The sequence below is a fragment of the Bombyx mandarina genome, chromosome 26, assembly GCF_030267445.1.
Source record: "Bombyx mandarina strain Sakado chromosome 26, ASM3026744v2".
Taxonomy (NCBI): Eukaryota; Metazoa; Arthropoda; class Insecta; order Lepidoptera; family Bombycidae; genus Bombyx; species Bombyx mandarina.
In genome coordinates, this window is record NC_143232.1 from 2,563,314 (window position 1) to 2,590,040 (window position 26,727).

Here is a 26,727-nt window from a genome sequence, read left to right on the forward strand (position 1 = left end):
TGGTGGAATTCAATTCAGACTTCGACTTTATGTTTAAAGGTCGGTGAAGACATTCACGTTGTGTTGACTACGGACTAGGCTCGACACATCAAATGTTTAATTGACATTAATTAGTATTTGTAATCTCAGAAGAACTACAACCAGTCAGTCGTCGCCATGACTTGGCGAAAACAGCTGATTAAAGTTAAAATGAAAATAGTTTACAAAAAAAAAAAACTATCAGGCTCAGTTAAAGACTAACAAAAAATTGAACAGATGCTGATGGTAACCTACAATAGAATATGACGGCGCCAGGGATGGCTGAGGGGCAGTTCCGTCATCACTCGTGTTCGGTTGAATCCAGTGTATTTCAATAATTGCAATAAAAGTCAATAAAACCGATCGCCGATTTTAAAACCTTATCAGTACCTTCGTAAATATGATTTAATCTTGAAATACTATTTGCACTGCAAATTAAGTCGTCCACGTAAAATTTATCATTAATAGTTTCTTTCACATACGGAACCTCACACTCTTGAGCTAATTGTTTTAAACATCTACAGCTTAAAAACGGTGCCGAAGCGGTACCATAGGTAACAGTATTTAATCGATATACCATCAGTGGTTTGTAAGGATCGTCTCGCCACAAGATCAGCTGATAATCTCGTTCATCATCATCCATACCTGCGCAAGCTACATACCTATTTTCTCGAAATCAGTCATCTGCAAGGCATTTAATGAAAACCCCAAGTGAAAGCCATACTAGCATCGAAGACTACACGCAACTTTGTAGTAGTGGAATTTTCTCGAAACACACCGTGATGAGGTAAAAAATAATGTGGTGTTTGATAACTATGTATAAGACTCATGTGGCCTAAGTTAATGTATTCGTGTATTAAGTCGATATACATTTGTTTGTAAGTAGGATTGCGTTGCAACCTTTTTTCTAAGGCATAAAAGCGACGGCATCTCGTTTTTATCATCGCACCGCCCGCCACCGGAGTAGAGTTCATCCATACTACCTGGAGCCACTGCGGTCATCCACAGTGCGTTTCCAGAGATCTTTTTTGCCACGTACCATCCGGCTATGGAATGAGCTCCCCTCCACGGTGTTTCCCGAGCGCTATGACATGTCCTTCTTCAAACGAGGCTTGTGGAGAGTATTAAGCGGTAGGCAGCGGCTTGGCTCTGCCCCTGGCATTGCTGAAGTCCATGGGCGACGGTAACCACTCACCATCAGGTGGGCCGTATGCCCGTCTGCCTACAAAGGCAATAAAAAAAAAAAAAAAAAAACCCTCAGCTTGTGTGCGCGTGTCACCTAGTAACTTCGGAGAGTGCTTGAACGGAAATCGAACCTTAAACCGCCCGTCGGCCGTCCGTGAGGTTGTTTTAATAAAGTGCTTCTCACAGGCGCGCTCCTCGTAGCTTAACTTAGGAAAATTAATTGGTAATTCTTCGATTTCCCAAAAACTGCGTAATTATTGATCTAATGAGCATGTGTCACTGTCAACTGCAGCTAACATGTCTTTGTTTGCGTGTAATAGATTGAAATGAGCCCGAGATTATTCAACCAAGATGCGTATTTTGGACCAGTTTTAAGACGTATTTTACCTTCTCTAACTAATTCCCAAAACAAATCCGCGCCTATTAATAAATCAATCGGCTGACTATCATAAAACGTCGGATCTGCAAGTACAATGTTATCCGGTATGGTAAACAAATTAACGTTATATGTCTTCATAGGTAAGTTTGATGTTATTTGTGGTAGAATTAAACCCTGAATGCGTGCAGCATAACTACTAGTGCGTGATTGGATCTCAATATCACAGGATTGCGAGCACTGTGTTATTGTATTACCTACGCCGTGAATTTCTTGAGTGGACTGTAATATTGGTGGATTTAATTTGTCACAAAGTGTTTGTGTGATGAATGAACGTTCGCTGCCACTATCGAGCAGAGCGCGCGCTTGATGGTAAACACCCGACTGGCTACGTATTTCTACAATAGCTGTGGACAGCAAAACTGGTTGCGCTGGATGCATGTTATCAATTGTGTCAGTAGATTGCGCCTGAAAATAATGTGCGTGCGAGTTATCTTTCGTATTAGTCGGGACAGCTGATTGTTCACAAGATGCCAATGTAACTTTAGGGAAACTATGATCATAATATTTAATTACATAGAAAATTAACGAATTATGTTTTTTATCACATTTTCGACACGGCCCGAACACACAGGTGTCAACAGTATGTCCTGGACGCATGCAATTAGGGCACAACTGTTTAGTTTGGATAAATTTTAATCTATTTTGTACACTAAGGTCCAAAAACTTTTGACATGAATATAGCGGATGTAAATCATTACACATTATGCAGGGTCTGTAATTACGTGCATTCTTTCCTTGTGATTTATTATTATTTGATTTATTTGAAACTATATTGCAATGAAATTTAGATGTTAACTGGTTACTGAATTGTTTTTTTTATTATTTTCTGTCGCGCTATATACGCCTGCTTTACTATGTGATACTATAAGTATAATACTAGAAGTGTTTCCAAAATATCCGCCCTATTCCTAAGAAACTGAAGTAAGTCATTTAGTTGAACTACAGTTTTGGTGTTGGTTGATGTAATTAAACTACACTTATGCTGTTCCCATTCCCGTTCGGTAATGGAAACTAATTTTGTGACAATAATGTAAATGATTAACGTATTCCAATACTCTGTAAGTTCCCCTAAAAGCTTTAAAGCGCGGAGGTTTTTTAAAATACTAGAGGTCCCGCAGTAGTCGAAATTCGACTATAATTAATTGGAATTGTAAGTTTGTACACTATAATGATTGTATTTTATACTTCTATAATCACAAATTTCGCCAAGACTATACTATAAAAAATATTAACAAAGACAAACAATATTTAATCTATTCTCAATTTGACAACAGATGTCAAGAAAAAAAGTTTGACAATAGTGTGTATAGTGTTTTCTTTGTTGATTTAATGTACAATTTATGCATTATTTAAAAAAAAAATAGCATTGTGCACTTCTGCTCTATATCTATACTAATATTATAAAGAGGAAAGATTTGTTTGTTTGTTTGTTTCGAATAGGCTCCGAAACTACTGGACCGATTTGAAAAATTCTTTTTCCATTAGAAGCCGACATTGTCCCTGATGAACATAGGCTACTTTTTTTTATTTTATTTTTTTATTTTATTTTTTTGTTTTCATGTGTGTTTTAATGTTTCCGAAGCGAAGCGAGGGCGGGTCGCTAGTTCTCTATAAGTGTGGAAAATTTCATACTCCTCCGTCCGCGCAATTTTCGTAAAAAGGGATACAAAGTTTTTGCTTCACGTATTAATATATAGATTATCAATTAATTTGCGTAATTGCACTAGTGATTCTTTGGTCAACGATTGCATGGTAAACATGGATTTGACATGGTTGTGTAATAATAATTTCGTATTATCAAATCGATTTAACAGTAGTTCCCAAGCAACTTTATAATTATTAGCAGAGAGTTCTATGGAATCTATGACCGATTTAGCGTTACCGGACAAAGACGATTTTAAATAATGAAATTATTGAATTTCTGTAATTGTTTCACTATTATGTATCAATGACAAAAAGGTATCGCGGAACTCTAACCAGTGCTCATATAAGCCGTCAAAGGTGGGGACAGATATAGTGGGTAATTTAATGCTTTTGGAACTTGTAATCAGTGATTCAGACATCATACCTTTTGACTTTTCATCAGCGGTGGTCAGACATTCAGCAAGGGCAAGAATATTATAATATTTTTGCTCAATATCTTCACGCGATTCTAATTGTTTTTTTATATGAATTTCAACACTTAATGTCTTCTACTTGAGTCAAAACGAGGTTAAAATCATTCATTAAACTTTGCGATCCTGCCATCCGCAGCTTTAGCTCGGTACGTTGATGAACAGTTAATTCTACACCTTCGAATGAATTCACGTATTTGCCAAAGTTAGTCAAACGACAATTAATAGATGCGCGTTTCTTTTAAGATCTTTCATCATTAATTTTACCTTATGATCTGATGTAGCCATTGTGGAAACAAGTAAATGGCAGTGTATTTAAAGTTTTTAAATACTAAAACAGAACAGCTGCTCAATATTAACGAAAGTACGTCTACAAAAATGAAAAACAAAAAAGTTTTGAAGAAAGCAGAGTACTATTTAGGCGAAGGGGAAAAATTTAGCATATTTTGGTTAGCACGCCTTGCCAAAGCACTGTAATCTTGCGTATCTGGTGTGATTTTTCGAATTTTCCTTTTCGTTGGTCGATGCGTCTCTCAAGTAAGCGTCTGGTTCAACTTAATTGATGATCCGGTGCTGAAGGTCCAATAGAAATGTTGCGTTTATCTCTTAGAGGTATCTTGAGGTGGCCAAGATAATGAATAAATGCGTTTAACTTCTTCAAATACTCATTATATTAATTTTAATTATTTTACAAAATAAAATTGACATGTGCGTCTATCTTTTTTCTTCGTGTAATATATTTTTTTTTTAATTTTGACAATTGGTGCTACTATTGCGTTTCCGGTTTTGTGATTGGTTCGTGCGATATGACGTCATCGTTGGCCAATCACAGCCATTCATTTTATGACGCGACATGTAGGTACTTATTAACTGCATGCGCGACATTGATTCGTTATCAAATGTCTTAATATTACTGAAGTCGTTATCCATGACATATAAATTATTATTAAAATTTATGCTTTCCCAATACTTATTTATGTAGTCATATGTGTTTTTAAACATTAAACATATTCTGAACACTACCACACCAAAACAGTGTCCGCTAAATATTAAACATGGCAGAATAACAGTTTCATATTGCTAACAATAAGTAAATATTAACATAGAATAAATTAAACTATATATTGTTATAACGCATCATACAAAGATAAGAAGCATAACCAAAACAGTGGACGCTCTCAAATATGCTCAAAGACTGAAGTTTAAGTGGGCTGGCCACGTAGCACGACTCGGGGATGGGAGATGGACATCGAAAGTAACTGCATGGGACGGTCCACAGGGCAAGCGGCGCGTCGGCAGACCGTACACGCGTTGTGAGGATGATATTAGAAAGGTTGCTGGACCACACTGGATTTATGTCACCAGAGACAAAGCAGAGTGGAAATCTTTGGAGGAGGCCTTTATCTGAGAGGGGTCCATACATATATTATATAAACAAAATACACAAAAAAAAAAAAAATGTAATTGCATGGAATATATGTATTAATTAATTAATTAATTAATACATATATTATTATGTTAATTATTGCCAATAGTGGCGTTTGCGCCCACAAATACATGTCTAATTCAAGAACTGTTTCCAATGAATCCGGCCTAATGTCTAGAAGCAAACGATTTGCAACAAAAATAAAAATATTACGATACAAAATACATCAAGAAAAGTCAAGATGAAATATCTCTGACGTACATAGAACGTCTAACTGAAGTTTTTTTTTTTATAATTAAGCACTTCTTTATATAAGAAACTCATAAATTTAAATCAATTCTGTTAAATTCCCAAACATTTTTGTAAAAGTAAATACGTATTTATTATAATAAACACTTATTTTACAATTTTTAATAAGGCATTGAAATGTTAATTTTTTTTTAATATTAGTAATATAAAATATTACATATTGTTATAATAACACAACAAAAGCCGAGCTATTTGTAGCTTATTGAAGGAAACTAATTTGTTGTTTGTTTTTTTGTAGTCCTAGGGTACCCCGCTGATACATAGGGCCCCCACAAGTTGTCTCCACACACACAAGGAAACTAATACAAAATATAACACGGGTACCTAATTAATGAAGAGTCAATAAGCCAACAATTTTAAGAATAATTACATTCCGTCTGCTTGTTGAAACAACTGAACCAACTGGGTAACGTCAATATATTAAAATTTAATTTTTATTGCTTAGACAGGTGAACGAGCTTACAATCCCCTCTGGTGTTAAGTGTTTACTGGAGCCCATAGACATCTACAACGTAAATGCCGCCACCCACCTTGAGATATAAGTTCTAAAGTCACAGTATACAAGGGTATACTCAGTATACATATACAGTATACCCCACCCTTCAAACCGAAACGCATTACTGCTTCACGCCAGAAATAGGTAGGGTAGTTCTATCTACCCGTGCGGGCTCACAAGAGGTTCTACCAGCAGTAATTAAGCAAATTATAATTTTGCTGGTTTGATTTTTATTAGACGATGTTATTCCTTCAGCGTGGAAGTCAATCGTGAACATTTGTTAAGTACGTATTTCATTAGAAAAATTGGTTATTGAAACCCTTAAAGTAATATTTGAACACTATGTCAGTTATACAGGTAACATATATTAAGTCACGACCATCTATGTCCAATTTTGTTTCGTCAACTTAGTAGTTAAATAAAAAGGTCAGGTAGACATTTTCTAAACTAGGCACTAGATGGCGCGTGACACTAGAAAACAACTGACCCCATAACATCAGGTGGGCTTAACATCAGGGTTTTGGACGCATAAGATTATGTTCATGACATTAGCCATAGCTATGTTTGTTCTTACAGTCATATTAATAGCATAAAGAGAACTTTAGCCTTGAACATTGTTAATGATGTACAGTCAAACCTGGATAAGCGAGAGTTCAAGGGAGCACAATCTCATTCTCGCTTATAGAGGTTTCTCACTAACCCGAGTTTCTCGCTAATGCTCCCTCTGAATTTCGATTCGCGATTTTCCGCATTCAAATGCATTCACTATGTAAGTTTAAGTTTATGACTTTAATGACAGTACTTTAATTTTCCGTTTTTACATGATGCAAAACAGAACTTTCCTTCGCAATTGATTAACGATAAACTGAGTAAGTCCGACAAACAGGACGGTACACAGGCACACGTGCCCATTCGAAAAGCATACGATAAAAGAATACGATAAAATAACAACGTTATTTAGTTCCACGAAATAGAATATGTTCAATATTCACGAGAAAATAATAAAAAAACAATGATAAGAAGTTCCACGAAAGTTAAAAATGAGTTTATATAATAATATATATTTATATATAATAAACAAGTAAAATAGCAGATGTAAAATTTGTAATTTGTTTTGTCATTTGTTCCTCCTAAATAATATAAATAAATAAATAAAGCTCGGCTGTCGCTTATAGAGGTATAGATAGGTAGCAGTCTCACTTACGGAGGTCCATGAGGAAAAAACGACTCTCTCTTACAGAGGTTTCTGTTTCTCGCTAATAGAGGTTTTGGGAGCTTAAAATGACGGGTCCTTGCCATTACTCTCACTTATAGAGTTTTCTTACTTATCCAGTTCTCACTTACCCAGGTTTGACTGTATTTACATTTATGTCAAAGTGGGGTAAGCTAATAGAGGGGTACACAAAGGGTAACACAAACCAACTTTGTTCCGCCTTTTGCAATCAGTGCTGAAACTGGTGTAAAATTATACCATATTTTCGAATTTATTCGGTTTACCGGTTTCAAAAAATAATCAGGTTCGAGTGAGTATTTAAGAATGTGCCACATTTTAACCAATAACAGAGAGTGTATCGGATCCGCTGCTTTCTAAAAAGGTTCGTATATGGACATATTCACGCATCGACACCACGCTCAGACATCGGTCTTCCCTTCCCTCCAGTGGTGGAAGAATGCATCCTTAATGAAAATATATTTCGCAAAACAATAACTTATGCTATATTGTAAATTACTTGTTTTCCTAACATTGGATCATTTCCTGCATTATGGCGTAGGGCTTAAATAACTCTGTTGCCTAAGGTTCCCAATCCGTTTCTCCTAATTCACTTCAGGCTGATATTAACCCTCCTTCTCTTTCCACAGTGCTTAATGCCTGTATATACAAGCAGTTGTAACTGTTCGTATATGAGAACAATCTTATCGGGTTACAGCCCTATTTCTACTCTCCATAAAGTGACTGGCGATATCAGGGCGATATGAAGGAAACTAAGGTTACGTTGCTAGTTCTAATCGACTTTTTGAATATCTACTTTCAATACCGTCAATTACAACCTCATTTTGGCTTGCGATCAGCATCTACAACACTAAAATGACTATTTTCTTTTCTTCAGGGAGGCTAGCAGTCACTGGCATTCCTCAAGGCGAAATTATATTTCCTTTACCCTTTTCTATAGCTACAAAGCTCAGAACAGATAATCTTGAAGATGCGTACTACATGTATGGAAATGATTAACAGATCTGCTCTCTCAAACGAGTGTGAAGTCTGTATCAGAACCGATAGATAAGATAAATTAGGACTTTAGAATATATTAGTAGTTAGTCCTATAGATTTGTCCTGACTATCCATCCATCGAAGTGAAAAGCCAGGATTGAAGGAAAAGATCGTACATATGTCGCGCAGCATGGATACTACATCGATTCCTACTCCGATTAGCCCTGTGGTTAAGGATCTTTACTTATACATAATTATATACATGCATTATCCGCATTCGACTGGGGTGCTCAGGTGTCACTTTATCTCTACCTATGCTGGTAGCCTTGAGAGGCTATTTCAGCTTCTCCTTGACGTGTAGGTGAGCTCAGGGGGCTCTAACCGGGAGTGTTGCTAACACTGGCCCTAGCAAGAGCAGGACTTCGCAGAATCTACCACCGGATCGGAAACGTGATCCACTGAAAAGGTCCGGCGAGAAACTCAGTGGGCTGTGTCTATGGGTTAATTCACTAGTCGAGCCCTTCGTCGCAAGCGATGGGTTCGGCGAGGACGGATCTAAAGCCATCTGGCATACTTCGCGCTCTATACCGCCTCAGGAACTTCCTGCCGCCTGCAAGTAGGGCCGTACTTACAAAGCCCTTGGTCTTCCCTATGATTGTCTAAGGTGACATATGCTATTTGGATCTGAATGCAGACTTGTTAACAAACTAGACCGTTATCATTCTCAATAACGGCATTCTATTCATTTTCCCTTCGTTATCGGCATAAATTTGTACTAATTGGTGATCGTCATAATTTGTGTGCTCTTCAACACTTCCCTCTATTCTCATATGTACTTTCCCTCCATCTAACTCTCTGCTTTCAGTACCTCCACTCATAACAGGACGATACGTTCATTTAACGACTTAATTCTTCATTGTCATATCACACACCTCACATAGCTCTGACTTTGTCCGCTTTTTCTTTTCTCCTACAATCTGTATCTCTCTGGAATGTGCTCCCTTTTAAGATCAGACAATTACTGATCGTTTTGTGCTCAAATTGAGTCATCGGCAAATAGTTTTATCGAAATTAGCAGATACGTGTCAAAGTTAACATCTAAGTATTTATTGTATGTTTAATAATTAGGTATTTTTATTAAATGTCTATATAAATTTATTATAATGTTGTGTGCATGGATGGACATGGATGGAGTGTGTGAATGATATGAGAGACAGAGGAGTGAGTGTTGAGATGACGGCTAATAGAAGAGAATGGAAGAGAAAAATTAGCTGTCCCGACCCCACCTAGTGGGATAAGGTTGAGAAAAAGTAAAAGATTATAATATTGTTATAAATTTCTGCATCAGCCTTGGTAGTGGTACAGAATACCTTAGCCATTAAGTCTATCAATGTCGGTACGATATGTACATGAAGTGTAAAAAAGAACTTACCTTATTTACTTCAAAGGAGTTCACCTTATTCGTTAGTCAAATGATATAGTATCTCGTTGTGTTGACACCTTGAAGGCTGCGGAACAAGTGCCGGTCTGTCAACGCGACAACGCGTCAAAAGTAGGAAGACGCGTTACTTGCGTGCTTCAAGTGTTTTATAACGCCTTTAAGGCTTCGTCAAACAGAACGCGTAATTAGCGCGCGTCAGAGCGCTGAACTGACGGCGCGCTATGACGCCGAGATGTGTTGTACTACTATGGTACCATACCGTCAAACAGAGCCCCAGCGCTATAAGTACGCAACGTTCTGTCGCGGCGTTAGGACGCTTTGACGTCAGGCGTTGTAATTTTTTACAAATTTTATTTTAGCGTCCGAGGTAATGTGTATTAAAATACTAGATAATGCCCGAAAAATTGATAGAAATAGTTAGAAAATACCCATGCTTACACAATGCCACATCTGAATCACTCGACATCTTAATACTTTAAAATTTTCACACTGCTATCGATAGGCACTATGATTTTTTTTTTATTACTTAGATGGATGGACGAGCTCACAGCCCACCTGGTGTTAAGTGGTTACTGGAGCCCATAGATATCTACAACGTAAATGCGCCACCCACCTCGAGATATAAGTTCTAAGATCTCAATATAGTTACAACGGCTACCCCACCCTTCGAACCGAAACGCATTACTGCTTCACGGCGGAAATAGGCGGGGTGGTGGTACCTACCTGTGCGGACTCCCAAGAGGTCCTACCACCAGTGATTTGGCGAATGCGTTGCGTCAAGGAGCGTTGGACTCATCTAGTCAATTTGTGTGACATGAAAAGAGCGCAACATTAAGTACGCGGCGCTAAGTACGCATTCTGTTTGACGAAGCCTTTATAGTAGCTCCACCGATATTCTCAAATACGCGCGTCAAATACTTAATTTTGAGAATAATTTAATAAATTAACCCATTATTTGAAATTTTAATTTTCATATGAACATATAAATTTATATGTGCAAACAACTTTGTTTCATTATAATAAAATTCTTACACTAGGTACTAATAATAAAAAATGTATGGAATGTAATATTTATATGTATGTGTAAGATAAATCTTTTTTAATGCTGAGATGGAGGATGAGTTCACGACCAACCTGATTTTAAGTGGTCACCGGAGCTCATAGACATTAACAACGTAAATGCACCTTGAAACATGAATTCTAAGTATCAGTTTGACAGCACAACGGCTGACCTGCGCTTCAATCGGAAACGCATTATTGCTTCACGGCAGAAATACGCAGGGTGGTTGTACCTACCCGTGCGTAGGTACTTACAAGACGTCCTTTTTTTTCTTTTCTTTTTTTTCTTTTTCCTACTTATGCTACATGTAAATGAGCATAAGTAGGAAAAAGATGTAAATGTAACATGTAAATGAGCTAACGGGGTTCAAGCCGGAGTGTTGCCAACACTGACCCTAGCAAGAGCAGTGCTTCGCAAATTCTACCACCAGATCGGAAACGCCACCTACTGAGAAGATCCGGCGAGAAACTCAGTGGGCTGTGTCTGTGGATTAATTCGCTCGTCGAGCCCTTCGTCGCAAGCGACGGGTTCGACGAGCGCGGTGACCGGTGCTTGAGGTACCTAAAAGCACCGTTAATGGATCGGGAGGATCCGTAATGACGTGTTTTGGGCGACGAAGACGTCCTTTTTTTTTTTTTTTTTTTTATTGCTTAGATGGGTGCACGAGCTCACAAGAAATAGGCAGGGTGGTGGTACCCACCCGCGCGGACTCACAAGAGGTCCTACCACCAGTTATTACGCAAATTATGATTTTGCGGGTTTGATTTCTAATAAACGATGTTATTCCTTCAACGCTGAATTCAGTCGTGAACATTTATACCTATATAGTATTTTGTATTATTGCATTCCCGCAGTGGTTCTAAAAAAATACGCTTCTGAATTAATACCTCCTCTAACGCGTTTGTATCAATTTTCGTACAGCACCAATAGAGGTAGTCTTCGTGGAAGTAAACGTGGATTTTTTAACGATAAGGCGATGAGTGAAATGTATGTAATTGTTTTATTTTGTTATTTTAGAACTTCTTCAGGTTCAAATGTGTAACGGCAGTGCGGGAAAATAAAATAACCGCGCTCGACTCAGCTTCACGGGTCAGCCGAGAATATTTTATTTTTATTTTTTATTGCTTAAATGGGTGGACGAGCTCACAGCCCACCTGGTGTTAAGTGGTTACTGCAGCCCATAGACATCCACAATGTAAATGCGCCACCCACCTTGAGATATAAGTTCTAAGGTCTACTATAGTTACAACGGCTGCCCCACCCTTCAAACCGAAACGCATTACTGCTTCACGGCAGAAATACGCAGATCTAGGAGAATAGAATCTATTCCGTAAATTTCCATGATTTTAGGAAGAGGTCATCTCGTTTCATTAAGTCAATTTATTTTGTTTCTGACTAGCGGACTATCTATTTGCACATCGCACTACTTTTTTTGCACTATCTTTGTAGTCGTTTTATATATCGAGAGATGAAAGGCTAATTGGTTTAAGCGATATTTCGCCTAATACGACATTTATCTTTGTAATTAAAAATCTGTTTTATCCGGTGTTAGCATCAACATTTCGATGTTTTTAATTGAACTTCAATTATTTTTATTCCATCCAAATAGCTTTTTTGTTATGATATATTTAAAATAAAAATTTTAAATTTTAGATGGCGCTCCCGTAAACTTGCAAAAATGTCCCTTATACCAAACAGCCTCTCACCCCTCGATAATACTCGTATACGGTTTCTAATCATAACCAATCTGAATAATGAAAGATCCTTAAAAAGCTGACTGAAGATTTTCGCGTGATTGACTATGTACTGTACTGACACAAGAATCAGAGCATTGCTGGTAGGTACATACACAAAATCTAAATATAATTCAGGTCGACTTCTTCAACAATCTTTAGTTGTTAACACCCAATAACAGTACGAATTTGTCGTGTCCATTATTTAATTACTCATCCAATCATTCGGATTTGAAAAACTTATAAATAAAAAAATTTGTCCTGTGTTTTGAAAAATTGTACTGAATGAAAATATTTAAGAGGTTCATTTTGTAGATTTTAGTAAGATTGATAACTTTGCTTCGAACGGGAAATAATGGAAAACCAAGGTTTTTTTTTATTGTTAGTAACTCTGAATGTTTCCAGTAAAATAATAAAATTAACGACGACACGACAGTTCAGTAATTGATGTGATTTTTCGCTCTTTTCAAGATTATATGACCTGTTAACTGTGTGTATTCTGTTATAATATGAAAAAAGCTATGAAGCGAAATGAGATGAAGTTGAGTAATTTGTTATTATTATCAATTGGGACCAAATGAAATGGGATGAAATAAAGTCTCATTAAGATAGTGCATAAATGTGGGAAAATGAATCAAAGCTACTAGATGTAGTTTCTCAGGATCTTTCAAAAAGTCCACTGAAAAAGACTCGGTAAATAATCACCATTTTACTAATAATACATTTCATCATATATCATATCGTTTCATTTAATTTCATCCCAATTATTGTCTCAAATTAATCAACTTCATTTCATTTCACTCCAGATAATTTTTCATAAAACAGAAAATACAAAAGATTTGGCTGTATGGTATGATACTTTCGCTTTCCCGTTGAAAAAATGCAATTACTTTGCTACAAAACGTCATTCTCGTGACATCAAGCGATAACTTTCCTGCTTTCAAAGGCGTATAGAATTGTTTATCTCATAAAACGGTATTGTAAAACTATGATATATTCATGACGCAAACATTCTTGTGTATGAAATTGAGTAACCCGTTATTACACACTATACACGCGAGAAAATGGCGAACAACAGAATCCCTTCAGGACCTAACACTCCTGGCAGTCAGCAGACTCCCACACAGCAGGGAATCAAAATATTCATACAAAGAGACTATTCTGAAGGCACTGCAGTTAAATTTCAGACCAGATTCCCGCCTGAGCTTGAAGAAAGGGTGAGTGATGTATGATGTTGATCTACAAATCTAGAATAAAGATTGACCTGTGAATGTAAAGCTGATTGTTGACTTCTAAGGCAGACGAGATTACGGCCAAGCAGATCGTAACTGAAGACAGTCGATCGACCAAAAAATTAACATACATAAATACATAAACATAGGCTCGGGCAAGCCACTATGCACTGAAAGGACCATTCAGTATATGAGATTATTCACAGCCCAAAGACGCGAGGTCGAAGCTCCTTTACTTATGTGTCACGTTTAATAACTTAATTAAAATGAAAAGTAGTTTATGATTACAATATAAAAAACATAATCAAAGTTTCTACTATTCTACTACAGATAGACAGACAAACCTTTGAACATACAATAGAGAGACTGAATGAACACTTTGAAATGGCAGAGACAGCAGACTGCAGTACATATTGTGAGGGATGCCTTGCATGTCTGACTGCCTATTTCATTTATATCTGTACAGAGACACATTATGAGAAGGTAAATAAAGTTTATTAAGTCAGATTTTCTGCCAAAATTGTTAAATTCATAGTTTATAATTTAAGTGCCTGGTTAAATTTTAGTCAATCTTATTGAATCAAGTAGCACATGTTATTGAAGTTGGACTGCTCTAAACATTCAATTACTTGATTTTGTTTTCCTCTAAAACCCTATTTGAATTTTTTTTAAAACCTATAAAGCATCAGATCAACTACAGAGCCACATCAAAGTTTTATTTTTTTACATAGAATATGTTAAAGTTTAAATCTAAACAGACATGATAATATATCATCAGTACCATAATATATCAGTCTGAAAAATAAATTTTTATCCACAAAACCTTTTCCTTTCCTTCCTTTTAAATAAAAATAAAAATAGCAGTATTATAATAATCTGTTGGTGAAATCGGAATGTGTTATAAAACTTTAAATAAATTAAATCTAAATTTCATTATTAACTATAAAGATAATCAGCACTTCTGAAACTCTTAGGATCATCTAAATTAAATTTCATTTAGTATTTTCTTTAGTTTTTGCAAGTTGTACTTACAGATTATTAAAACTACTTTCATATTTTAATTTTGTGTTTTTTATTGTCATTGTATTATTTTTGACGATATGAATAGATAACAGATTTCACAGTAAAAGATTATGAGATTTGGTATGCAAGCTTTAATTCTCTCCATTCATTATTCAACGTTGCTACCCCAGTATCTGTTGGCAGTCCAAAAATAGTAATAACAGTGAGAGATGGCATCTAAAAACTTGAGTTATTTCATACCTAAAATCAGTAAAAAATCATGTGTAAAGAATTAAAACCAAAACACCACTAATCAGTGAAATATATAATGTTTATTTATTTATTTCAGCATTTAAGGAAAGTCTCAAAATTCATAGCAACACAAAACGAAAGGGTATACAACCCCCGAGGTGTTCATATAACTGATCCCATTCTTCGCGGACTACGAGTCATTGAAATCACAATGATAGACGTACCCAACTGCCAGAGCCCGACAGGGAATAACACATCGATCCGACATACTTGACCACCACACGACAGCAGGGAGTTTTTCATGTAACGTTTCTGGTTTTAAAGGATTTTTGTGAAACTTGGTACTGGAAATCGGCAATGAAGCTAGTTTTATTTTTAAATTAATTATAAAAACAATACATAATAACAACAATAGTTACAGAGTAATATTAAATAACCAAGCAGACGGCAATGTCAAATTCTTTTTTTTATTTTTTTTATTGCCCTTGTAGGCAGACGAGCATACGGCCCACCTGATGGTGAGTGGTTACCGTCGCTCATGGACTTCAGCAATGCCAGGGGCAGAGCCAAGCCGCTGCCTAACGCTTAATACTCTCCATAAGCCTCGTTTGAAGAAGGACATGTCATAGGGCTCGGGGAACACCGTGGAGGGGAGCTCATTCCATAGCCGGATGGTGCGTGGCAAAAAAGATCTCTGGAAGCGCACTGTGGATGACCGCAGTGGCTCCAGGTAGTATGGATGAACTCTACTCCGGTGGCGGGCGGTGCGGTGGTAAAAACGAGATGCCGGTATCATCTCGAATAATTCCTCAGAGCACTCCCCATGGAACATGCGGTACAAAATACAGAGGGAACCGAAGTCCCTCCGCAGACCCAGAGGTTCCAAACGATCCGTGAGAATGGGATTATCGACAATCCGAACGGCCCTAGATTCTAGGGCCTAATTCTAGATTGGGACGACAACGGCAACATCTTGTTTTTAGTATTTCTGTTGTAACAAAGTGTATGAGCAATGCGGCATGCGTCCTTTGTGAGTAGTACAGACTGCAAGTCCCCCGGGATGCCTGTATGTGTGATACTTCTTCAGTTTTCTGTTCTCATTACTCAGGATTGAGACTTTTTATTATCTGCACCACATTGGTCTGTATTGTCTGTGTGAGTCACCACACTATATGAGATAACAGAGATAAGATTTTTAATCCCAAATTAAGTTAATTTTATACACGAGGCAATGTGATTTATAAAAGTGACAACTTTTGGAAACATATTGAGAATTCATAAGGAGCCTTGGAGTGCTGAGCCCAAATACTTAATGTTTTTAAATGTACTTTTTATTAGAAGCAGCAAGATTTTGAAATCTTGACAAAAATATTGCAATTGTCAATGCATTATCTATATACTTCATTTTTTTTTGGTTTGCCACAAACATTTTGTTGAAAAATCAGCCAAGATTGAACTAAATTGCAATTTAATAACAAGATACATGTTACAAATCCAATATTTAATTGAAAATATTCAGTGACCGGTTCGATCGTCCAGTGCCGCCTAGGACCTAATCGTATTTACCTTTTTTTGCCTGTGCTAGGCAACTGGCACGAGGCTTTACCTGACGACGTCTGTGAGTTACTCGCCGAACTCTTTGTCGCTTTCGACGAGACCAATGACAGGTGCTTGGAATGCCTAAAAATTCCGATAGTGGATCGAGAGGATCCGGAAGTGGCGTGCTTTTGACGACGGTGGCGGTTTACCGTTCGGTCCACACGTCTGGGTGCTACACGCTGACTATATATATTTACTGATGGACGTCTTTACCAGTACTAAATGCATCGGGACAAGCACGATTGTGACAACTGGCCCATCGTCTACATTTGAAACAGTAAGCTTGCCCCATCACTTTCAAACCAATATAGGTACCAAGTTTCAAAAATTCTTTACTTTACACTAAACGGTTTTTAAATATAATTATATTATCAATTCGTAATTAGTTTTTATACAAATTAGTGATTTGAATGTCATGTAATCAATTTAGCTGTAAACATATTTTTTTTTAAGACAATTGAATATAAAGTTGACTAAACACTGTCGTAAGCAAAATTGGCATAAATTTACGTACATACTACCCAACATTTCGACCAAGCAATAACTAAGGCACTTGGGGGCTGTTCGTTGTGGGGGCTCCCAAGGAGCCGCCGGAAGGTAACCGCTGGTAGTAACCTTTGGCCGGCGGTCGACAGAGTGATAAGATAATAACACTGACAGTTCGAAACTAAACATTCTGGTAAGGCAACGCTGGTCGACAGTTGGGTACACCGATAAATGATTACTGGTATTTGCCGAACTGGGTGCTCCGTGGGGTGGAGCTATCCATTGTACACGTGCTGGTGTGGTATCCAAAAATTTTTTCAATTATTATTTTATTTTAAATGTTTTTAAAGTGAATTTTTAATTTTATATAATTTCGCGGTTAGAACTCCCTCGCCTTAACGTTCTTCCATTTATTTAAATGTTATAGAATAGATTTTGACTATGTAATTATATTGTGAAATAATAAATAATCTCTTGCGAAAACATTGCGACTCGCGGTCTAGGGTCGGAGCACCGCGGTGGGGCGGGCTCCCAGCCGCTGCTTCTATGATATCTTCGAAACTATTCGCACGTGATTATTTAATATTGCGTATATCATTAAGATATTTAGATAGATTTAAATTGAATATTCATGTCACTTAATGTATAGATATAAGTTAAGTTGTATTGGGATAATTGCATCAAATGCTCATTTTGACTTTAGAATGGGAGGGCAGACAGACCTCCCGGCTCGTGAGGCGTTCGTGAGGGAAGGGGGCTATGTCGGAGTGCCCAAGCGGGACACGTAGATGATGAAGGGTTGGAATCTGTCTATAAGCACCAGTCCAGAACAGATTCCGCCGCCGCTGGTGCTGTATGTGGCGGACCCCGCGGGCCCCCACAACGCGCCTCCGGTGGATTATGTAACATAGTGTAATTAAAGGCAAATACAAAACTTGTAAATTTGCATACTTACTGCGAAGCATATCGACTGTGACCTACTATCAAGCTACCGATGATCTTATCTTTCATGTGCCGCTGCCCCCTGTCAGCTGACTTGTCACTAGATACTCGTGCTTTTATTCATAATATTCTATATTTGCCTTTCATACCTTCAATACTGAAAACCGTCGAGATCTTAACTCTGCGACGATGTTTGTATCCGTCAATATAAACGGGTTCAGTTTTCAGCGAAGGCGTATTATTTTATGTGATATTCGCGCACCGTGATATGACTTTATTAAATTATTAAAATATTGTTTTCTAGCATTTATTTCCACCACGTACGTATTGTTGTTAGCCAACAAAACGGTCGTGGTGTTATTTAACGAACCGAAATTGTTGTACAGCGACTTTTTTCACCTGTTGGCTGGGCACCCCCCACTCTTTCGCGTGTAGGGTCTGGTGGAACTATTCGCGCGCCATTACGTTGTTGATGCTGTAACTAACCCTTTAGAAGTGCCAAGAATAACTGATTAGTGAACCGCGTAAACTGTGCTAACAAACCTACACCATCGAACTCCTCATTTTGATCGGTGTGCTTCGTGCGAGTTTTTTAACGTTCTCGATAGCGAAAAAGTTAACTCATATTTGCATGAAATGGGATCGTTTGCCTACGTTTGCCGCTAGGGGCGCTGTTCCAGCTGCATACGAAATTGGGTTAACTTTTACGCTATCGAGAACGTTAAAAAACTCGCACTAAGCACACGGATCGTTTAGAATCCGAAATGTGATGATATATTTTAAAGTATTAGTTTGTTTGTTATTGCTGTCAAATTGTCGTGCGTCTTTATTGCTGCTTATCTTTCAGCAGCTCATCTCCAGACTGGTTTTGCTGCAGTCTTTACTTCAGTTTGCCACATTGCATGTTGTTCTCCACGGCTTCTTTATCCATCAGCTGGACTCCTTTGGACCGGGCCCTGACCTGGCACCTTTACTGGTGGTAGGACCTCTTGTGACTGCGCTCGGGTAGGTACCACCACCCTGGTTATTTCTGCCGTGAAGCAGTAATGCGTTTCGGTTTGAAGGGTGGGGCAGAGCCGTTGTAACTATACTTGAGACTAGATCTTATATCTCAAGGTGGGTGGCGCATTTACATTGTAGATGTCTATGAACTCCAGTAACCACTTAACACCGGGTGGGCTGTGAGCTCGTCCACCCATCTAAGCAAGACGCTCTGACCTACTCCGTGTTTGTTAGTTTTGACGTCGAATAGTATATCTCAACGTTTGTAAACCCCACAACATCGAACGAATGAACCAGCGGCCATTGCACCAACTGCGTCTGTCCCCTTCACGGCTTGTGGTACGATACGATACGATAGTAAATGTTTTCCGATTAGTTTTAATTAATTATCATTTTATAATCACAAATTTATAAAACTTTTGTAATATAAAAATACATAATAATATTATAATTGTGAAAATGAGAATGTGGAAATTATATTATTATTAAATAAATAAAATATCGATATTATTATTATATTTTTGTTTTTTATTTATTTAGAGTGATACCTTCTGAGACCTGAGGGCCCATGGGCATTGACCATGCCAGTGCCAATACTAATTCATTGTTTATCTAATGATGTTAATGAGATCTTTAGAGCCGAATCAAGAGATATCGAATGGTGAAAGGCTATTTGGCTTAAGCGACATTTCGGTTAAAACGCAACATTGATCTTTGTAATTAAAGGTGCGTTTTATTGTTTTATTTGGTATTAGCATTAATAGCTCGATCTTTTTAATTGAACTTCAATTAAGTTTGCTCCATTCAAATAAGTAGTTTTTTTGTTATGATATTTTTTCCAAATTTTAAACTTTAGTCTTGTAAAGCTGCCCAAATGTTAATCTCCACATTCACATAAACACTCCAGGTCATCCGGTTTCTGCAGGACAGCCGTCGGGCTTTCCAGGATATAACAAGTAGAGGCAGTATAAAGTTTCCTAATTAAAAGCAAAGAAATTAGTGGGTCGTATCGAGAAGACAATGAGTGTGACGCGTTTACGATTCTCGTATTTGATATAAGGGCGTAATTCTCGAAAAGCTCGTAAACGTGAGCTTTTATAGCCTCTAATTACACGAGGCTATTGCAGGCAACGAGAGATACTGCTTCAACAAACACAAATACCTAATTTCATTCTGTAGATTTAGCCAATAAATAATTGCTAGTCTGATGAGCATAGGTACATCCGGCGCACCTGGTGATAAGCCGAAATCAGAATCCATAAACATAAAACCCAAATTCGAAGACTCAATTTGTATCAGTACAGGAGCTGTGATGTTTCGCGGCGGAAGTAGGCAGAATCGTGGTGCCCTTCCGTGTGAGTTTTACCGTATTACAAATACAAAAAATATAGAACCAAAATTTAATTAACTTTTTTATAACAAATTTTGACGTGACAATGTCTTATAATTCAATGGAGCCGGCTGCACGCACGAAAAAACATGACTCATGCGGCGTTACCTCGCTCTGAGGCGTTCCATTTATGGCTTGACGTGCAAGCGAGAGCGCACTACGAGCGACAAAGAGGCACAATCGGCCTCCGCGTTCGGCACTGTTCGACATCTGTCTCTCTCCTACTTGAGTGAGCGATGCATCGGCGTGGACAGCTGCTATACAATAATACATTTACATGTTTTCGTCAAGTATGAAGTTCAGTGAAAAGTGAATGTGGTGTCAATTGTTTATAGCAACGATAATTGCGATAATTGAAAAATGAAATTGATATTTTCTTATGACGTCACGTTCAACTATCGTCAGTAAACGGACTTTACAGACAACCGATTTTTGACTTATTGCCCGACAAAAAAGCATCGTTATATAAGCTCACAAGTTTTCTAAAAGTGCTCAAAGCCCCATCGTCTACCTCACGACGCAAAATTAATAAAAAACTGTTACATAACGAACACGAACACATACACTCGAACCACCAAAATAACACGACCTGCCCAAAGATACACTTTCGTACTAAGTCTTATACAAAACTGAAACGTGATAGGTCAACTCATATTGAATACACTGTATACTGTTAGAAGGCATAAAGTTTGGGATTCCTTTAATAAGAAAAGTTTCGAATCTCGTTACGTCAGATGTTAGTTAAGGCGTTCTCATTCATTTTAATTTATCTGTGTAAATATATCGATATATGTAGATACACGCTGCAATAGGTCAGGGAGCTAGAAAAGATTTATTTATTTTATTATTTTTCCAACTAGCACTAAACAGTGATCAACAATAAAAACATTGACAAATTTACAATAAGTACGTGACTGATATCACATCAATTATTGGTACAATCGACAGTGCATCAGTTGACAATCTCAATTAATATTATTGACAATGTATTGAAATTAGAAAAGTAAGATCAATTGAATGAAAATACAATGAATAATTTTAAGAAATATGAAATCCAGAGTAATGCTTTTTCAAGACTTCCTGAGACTTAGGTTGTCAGCGGCTTGGCTCTGCCCCTGGCATTGCTGAAGTCCATGAGCGACGGTAACCACTCACCATCAGGTGGGCTGTCCCGCTATTTCTGCCACGAAACAATCATGTCTTAAGGGGGCGGTGAACTCACATTGTTTTAATTATGGGCCCTGGTCATTAAACGACAGGTGAGCCGTAAGCTCCACTACCCAGTCAGCTCAATAATATAACTAGTCAGGTCATAAGTATTGTCACACAGTAAAATCTTTTCTTTTAGAATGCTGGCCACAAAAAAGTTTATTGAATTCGAATTTCGAATTGTTCATGAAAATAAAAATGTATACTTTTAGAATTTTACTCATTAATTAAATATGGAGCGGACGCTTAAAGAAGACCGTGTTGCAGTTATTGCGTTGCATCGTTGCGGTTACGCGCCAATTCAAATTTTTAACATACTGAAAAATTTGAATATAACCAAAAGATTCGTTTATCGTACCATCAAACGATACAATGAAGACTCTAGTGTAGATGACAGGTCAAGAAGTGATCGCCCTCGGTCTGTTAGGACTCCAGCAGTGATAAAAGCTGTGAAGGCGCGAATTCAAAGAAATCTCAAACGTAAGCAGAAACTGTTGGCCCTTCAGATAGGGTTAAGCAGAACCATCGTTTGAATGCTCGTCTAATGGACCTGAGACTGAAGAGATGCCACGCTTTGTTGAAGCAGTACGCGGGAAAAAAATATCGGGAAATTCTTTTTTCGGATGAAAAAATTTTTACCGTAGAAGAGAGCTACAACAAACAAAATGATAAGGTGTACACACACAGTAGTGAAGAAGCCAGCAACCGTATTCCGCGTGTCCAACGAGGTCATTTTCCATCCTCGCTCATGGTATGGTTGGGAGTTTATGATTGGGGCTTAACAGAGGTACATTTTTGTGAGAAAGGTGTAAAAACGAATGCAGTTGTGTATCAAAATACAATCCTGACGAACCTTGTAGAACCTGTTTCTCATACCATGTTCAATAACAGGCACTGGGTATTCCAACAAGATTCGGCTCCAGCTCATAGAGCGAAGAGCACAGAAGACTGGCTGGCGGCGCGTGAAATCGACTTCATCCGGCACGAAGACTGGCCCTCCTCCAGTCCAGATTTGAATCCGTTAGATTACAAGATATGGCAACACTTGGAGGAAAAGGCGTGCTCAAAGCCTCATCCCAATTTGGAGTCACTCAAGACATCCTTGATTAAGGCAGCCGCCGATGTTGACATGGACCTCGTTCGTGCTGCGATAGACGACTGGCCGCGCAGATTGAAGGCCTGTATTCAAAATCACGGAGGTCATTTTGAATAAACTTTAGTGTCATAAGAATCTATGTTTTATTAAGTTCATTTTGGTATATGAATGGTTACATAATGAATAAACTTGTTTCAATTATTTTACATTAAACATGTGACAGAATTTATGACCTGACTAGGTATATAGTACCACACGATTTCAATTCCCACCAAAACCTTAAACACGTTTAAATATCTGAACCTGGCTATTTCTACACAAGACTTATTATATTTATTGACATTTTTATTCAGTTTTATCGATATGACTTCAGGAAACTAATTACAAAGAGCGAGAGAATATACTTTATTGCACACTAAAACACAAATAACATTTTTTTTTAAACAGTCAACAAACAGAGCAGAGTAATTGTACAATAGGCGGTCTTATCACTAAAAGCGATCTCTTCATCTCTACTCTAATTAATACTACGACATCGTCTAATAGGCCTCAAACAAATAGCGGATAATTTATGAGCAAAGGAAACATCCAAACAGAAGGATAAATTAGTTTGCTCCCAACGAATACGATCTAGTTACCAAACTACGGCCGGTATCGATTTTTTGGGAATGCCCGTGATAAATTGACTATATACAGGTTATGTCATGATCTACCGATGGCGCAATACATACTGGAGGCAGACAGACATTATTTATTGCTTATATGGTTGCGAGCTCATAGCCCACCTGGTGTTAAGTGGTTACTGGAGCCCATAGATATCTACAACGTAAATGCGCCACCCAACTTGAGATATAAGTTCTAACACCAGGTGGGCCGTGCGCTCGTCCACCTAACTAAGCAACAGAAAAAAACATTCAGTTCGTAATATATCTAAGGTAATTTTTTGTTATACGCCGACGCTAAGATATTATTCCCATCATAAAAAGACTACATCTAAAAGAACTGAAATTAAAAGTCGCTCTGTGTTACAGGAAGGCCGGCTCCCTCGTCCTGGAAAAGTCTACAGAATTGCAAATACCTCATTATCTGTTCTTTGTACTTACGGTTATAATGGCCCTTTACATTTAGTTTATTATTAACATTAAATTAGCACGAAATGGCAAACACTTATCTGTCTCTTTCCATAACTTTCCATAACTTTTACGATTACAAAACAATTCAAGCCAAAGTCCTGGGCAATAGAGAACTCTGCTGGTAACACTGTAACAGAAATTAAGCTGATTGTCAGGGTATGGGAGGAATACTGCAAATCCTTGTTTTTAGATAAGCAAAGATTACTGATCCCTGAATCTAATTGCGCAATGCCCGCAGAACAAGAACCGTCTATATTGAGAGTGGAAGTAGAGGCCGCTATAAAACACCTCAAATGTGGCAAGGCTACAGGGGTTGATGAAATTCCCATAGAGATATTTAAGATGATGGGGGATATTGGTGTAGATACCTTACACTCAATTTGTCTGCAAATATGGAATACGGGAGAGTGGCCTAAGGATTGGTCACATTCCTTGTTCATTTCACTGCATAAAAAAGGGTCGACTAAAAAGTGTAATAATTTCCGCCTAATATCTCTGATATCCCACGCGAACAAGGTCCTTCTTTCTATTCTAAATAAGAGACTACAGGCATATGTGGGTCGGGAGATCGCAGAAGAACAAGCTGGATTTGTGAAAGGAAAAGGAACACGCGAACAAATTCTCAACCTAAGACAAATCATAGAAAAAGCGCGTGAGTCCAATAAACCGCTGTTTATTTGTTTTGTGGATTTCCGCAAAGCTTTTGACACCGTTAAGTGGTGGAAGCTGTGGGAAGTACTAATAATAATGGGAGTACCAGAACATCTAGTTTATCTCATTAAGATACTTTATGAAGACGGCACAGCTGCTGTTCGCGAGGACGGAATAGATTCCGAAAATTTTAAGACTCAAGCTGGTGTTCGACAGGGATGTATTCTCTCCCCTCTTTTGTTTAATATCTACACCGAATACATAATGCGGATGGTTTTAGAAAACTGGGACAAAGGCGTTTCAATTGGAGGTCGACTGATATCAAACCTTAGATATGCAGACGATACTACTCTTTTTGCAACGTCACTAGCCGACGTAGAACGGTTTCTTTCGCTTCTGGAAATAACTAGTTCCGACTTTGGCCTTGCCATAAACCACGATAAAACTAAAGTGATGGTGGTGGATCGTAAGAATAACAATCGATCTGATTTACACGAAATAGCAAATTGCGAAGTTGTCCAGAGTTACATCTACCTGGGATCCACAATCACAAATACTGGAAGTTGCGAAGAAGACATTAAAAGACGTTGTGCCGTGACGCGATCAGCCGTGGAAAAGCTCACAAAAATATGGAAAGGTCGCCGTATAACTAAAAACACCAAAGTTCGCTTAATGAGGTGCTTAATATTTCCTATTTTTCTATATGGAGCAGAAACATGGACGATCCATCAAAAATGTCGTAAAAAGATTGACGCCCTTGAGATGTGGTGCTGGAGACGCTTGCTGAGGGTAAAATGGATGCTCACCGCACTAATGTATCCATCCTCAAAGAGCTCCAAATCAAAAATCTCTCGCGGCCGATCACCCACAAGGTGGACAGACTTGGTTAAGTTATCTACGAAGTGTTCCCTTACTGAGTTTTTTTTTTTTTTTTATTGCTTACATGGATGGACGAGCTCACAGCCCACCTGGTGTTAAGTGGTTACTGGAGCCCATAGACATCTACAACGTAAATGCGCCACCCACCTCGAGATATAAGTTCCAAGGTCTCAGTATAGTTACAACGGCTACCCCACCCTTCGAACCGAAACGCATTACTGCTTCACGGCGGAAATAGGCGGGGTGGTGGTACCTACCCGTGCGGACTCCCAAGAGGTCCTACCACCAGTGATTACGCAAATTATAATTTTGCGGGTTTGGTTTTTATTACACGATGTTATTCCTTCACCGTGGAAGTCAATCGTGAACATTTGTTGAGTACGTATTTCATTATAAATAATTGGTACGCGCCTGCGGGATTCGAACATCGGTGCATCGCTACATACGAATGCACGGGGAGTCTTATCCTTTAGGCCACGACGACTTCAAAACGTACCGCCACAAATAGAGAAAGATGGAGAAGTCTCTCAAAAGCCGCAACCAAATATTAAGACTTACGTAACCACGACCACTCCGCCAGGAGTGAACGACTGAGAAGAAGAAATCTGTCTCTTTACAGTGAACGCGGCACTACTGTGTTAATACATACACAATGCAGCTTCAAATTATATACGAGTACATATAACCGAGACTTTGATGTGTCCCCCGTCGGATGGATTCCTTTTGTTTGTTTTAAGTTTATTTTATACAAAAGCTTAGGTCTTTTATTTATCGATTGAGGCACTACGAGGCTTGCCGGGTCAGCTAGTTTATTTCGATGTATAGTGCAATAATTACTTGCTAGAACCACATACTCGTACTTATATTTTCTTTTTACGTAATTATTTGCAGACTACCATACAGCCCATTCGATGGTGAGTGGTTACCGTCGCTCAAGGACGTCAGCACTTGTGGGTAAGGTGTACAAGAAGATCGTCAGTAGAACGATTGTGACAGAAACCGTACTGTCACTTACTGATCAGCTGGCGATTCTGAAGACACCCAAGGAGGTGGGTGTTTATTATTCGCTCCATCACCTAGGAAAGTAAATAGGTTATGGCGATAGACTTAGGTGTCGGCCGGTCATCAAAATTTGTTAAACATTCCCAAATTTCGGCCATAAAAATTGTAAAAGGTAATAAATAATATAACGAAGTAAGCTCCCTTCAAGTGTTCACGTTATTTAATAAATATAAATTGAAACGAATCTAGTCTGCGGGACAAAATTACACTTTTTTTTATTGCTTAGATGGGTGGACGAGCTCACAGCCCACCTGGTCTTAAGTGGTTACTGGAGCCCATAGACATCTACGACGTAAATGCGCCACCCACCTTAAGACAAAGCTAAAATATCGTTACGTCAAAGCCACCGCATTATTGAATTT

At 38.1% G+C, this 26,727-nt stretch overlaps 2 protein-coding genes across 6 annotated transcripts in view; one reads left to right on the top strand and one right to left on the bottom strand.

Annotated features, from left to right (window-relative positions):
• The window catches only part of CYP340C1 (cytochrome P450 4C1-like), a 30,322-nt gene extending 20,161 nt beyond the window's left edge, over nt 1-10,161 (bottom strand). Inside the window, exon 1 of one of the 5 annotated variants that reach the window (XM_028187739.2) lies at nt 9,629-10,161. Coding sequence is in view for 2 of the 5 variants with exons in the window: in XM_089738779.1 (XP_089594905.1) it covers nt 6,688-6,749 (62 nt within the window). In the remaining 3 variants the exon portion in view is untranslated. Of the gene's footprint in view, nt 1-269; nt 385-6,624; nt 6,649-6,687; nt 6,849-9,628 lie in introns of those variants that run through there. The other 4 variants (XM_089738779.1, XM_089738782.1, XM_089738780.1 and 1 more) reach the window with 4 other exon arrangements.
• A 3,193-nt stretch (nt 10,162-13,354) lies between these two features.
• On the top strand, nt 13,355-18,237 carry LOC114252998 (golgin subfamily A member 7). Its single transcript, XM_028187728.2, has 3 exons — nt 13,355-13,647; nt 13,993-14,145; nt 15,014-18,237. The coding sequence occupies exons 1-3, from the start codon at nt 13,495-13,497 to the stop codon at nt 15,188-15,190; spliced, it is 483 nt and encodes a 160-aa protein (XP_028043529.1). The 5' UTR covers nt 13,355-13,494; the 3' UTR covers nt 15,191-18,237.
• Nucleotides 18,238-26,727: the final 8,490 nt, after the last annotated feature.